General features: G+C 31.8%; 1 protein-coding gene across 6 annotated transcripts in view; it reads left to right on the top strand.

The window, feature by feature from the left end:
* Positions 1-576, top strand: part of LOC119586305 (CKLF-like MARVEL transmembrane domain-containing protein 4) — a 23,595-nt gene that overhangs the window by 18,789 nt on the left and 4,230 nt on the right. For all 6 annotated transcript variants that reach the window (XM_037935011.1, XM_037935013.1, XM_037935012.1 and 3 more), the window contains exon 4: positions 205-281. In XM_037935011.1, coding sequence (XP_037790939.1) covers positions 205-281 — 77 coding nt within the window. The remainder of the gene's footprint in view (positions 1-204; positions 282-576) is intronic.

Raw genomic sequence — 576 nt, 5'->3', positions numbered from 1 at the left:
GTATAAATTGGACATTTATGATGCGATAGTGAAGGAATAGTTATTGTTTAACCTAAGGTAGTGGGGTGCGCCATAAAGTGGTGCATCGTAGTGTACTGGGAAAGCCATAAAATGATGCGTCATAGTAAGGAGTTTAAGAATATCTGTTTAGTATAGAAAATATAATTTCATTTGTTCTTAAATACCAAAACTTTATTATTCCAGGAGCTTGTATATACTACTCTGTGGACATTCTTTTGGTTTGTATCTGGATGTGTAGCTTCAAGTAATGCCATGAATGTGTAAGTATTTGTATAAACTTCTTTATTTTTGGAGAAAAATGTACACCTTGATTAATCTTGCACACTTTTTCACTGCTAACTGTTCCACTGTATGCTACATCTCTGAAGCTATTGGAGCATTGAGGGATTTGAATGAATAACTAAATTATATAATTTCTAAATGTGGGAATGTCTTACATCTTTAAATTGTATTCATCAAAGGCGTATGACTTTTTTAGCAACTTTGTTTATGATTTGCACTGTTGCCACTTCTCAAAGTTAACATTGCTAATTATATAATTAATTATTTATTGCC

Source organism: Penaeus monodon, chromosome 21 (assembly GCF_015228065.2).
Source record: "Penaeus monodon isolate SGIC_2016 chromosome 21, NSTDA_Pmon_1, whole genome shotgun sequence".
NCBI lineage: Eukaryota > Metazoa > Arthropoda > Malacostraca > Decapoda > Penaeidae > Penaeus > Penaeus monodon.
The sequence above is the reverse complement of the archived record's forward strand: the minus strand, read 5'-3'. Positions and strand labels throughout refer to the sequence as shown.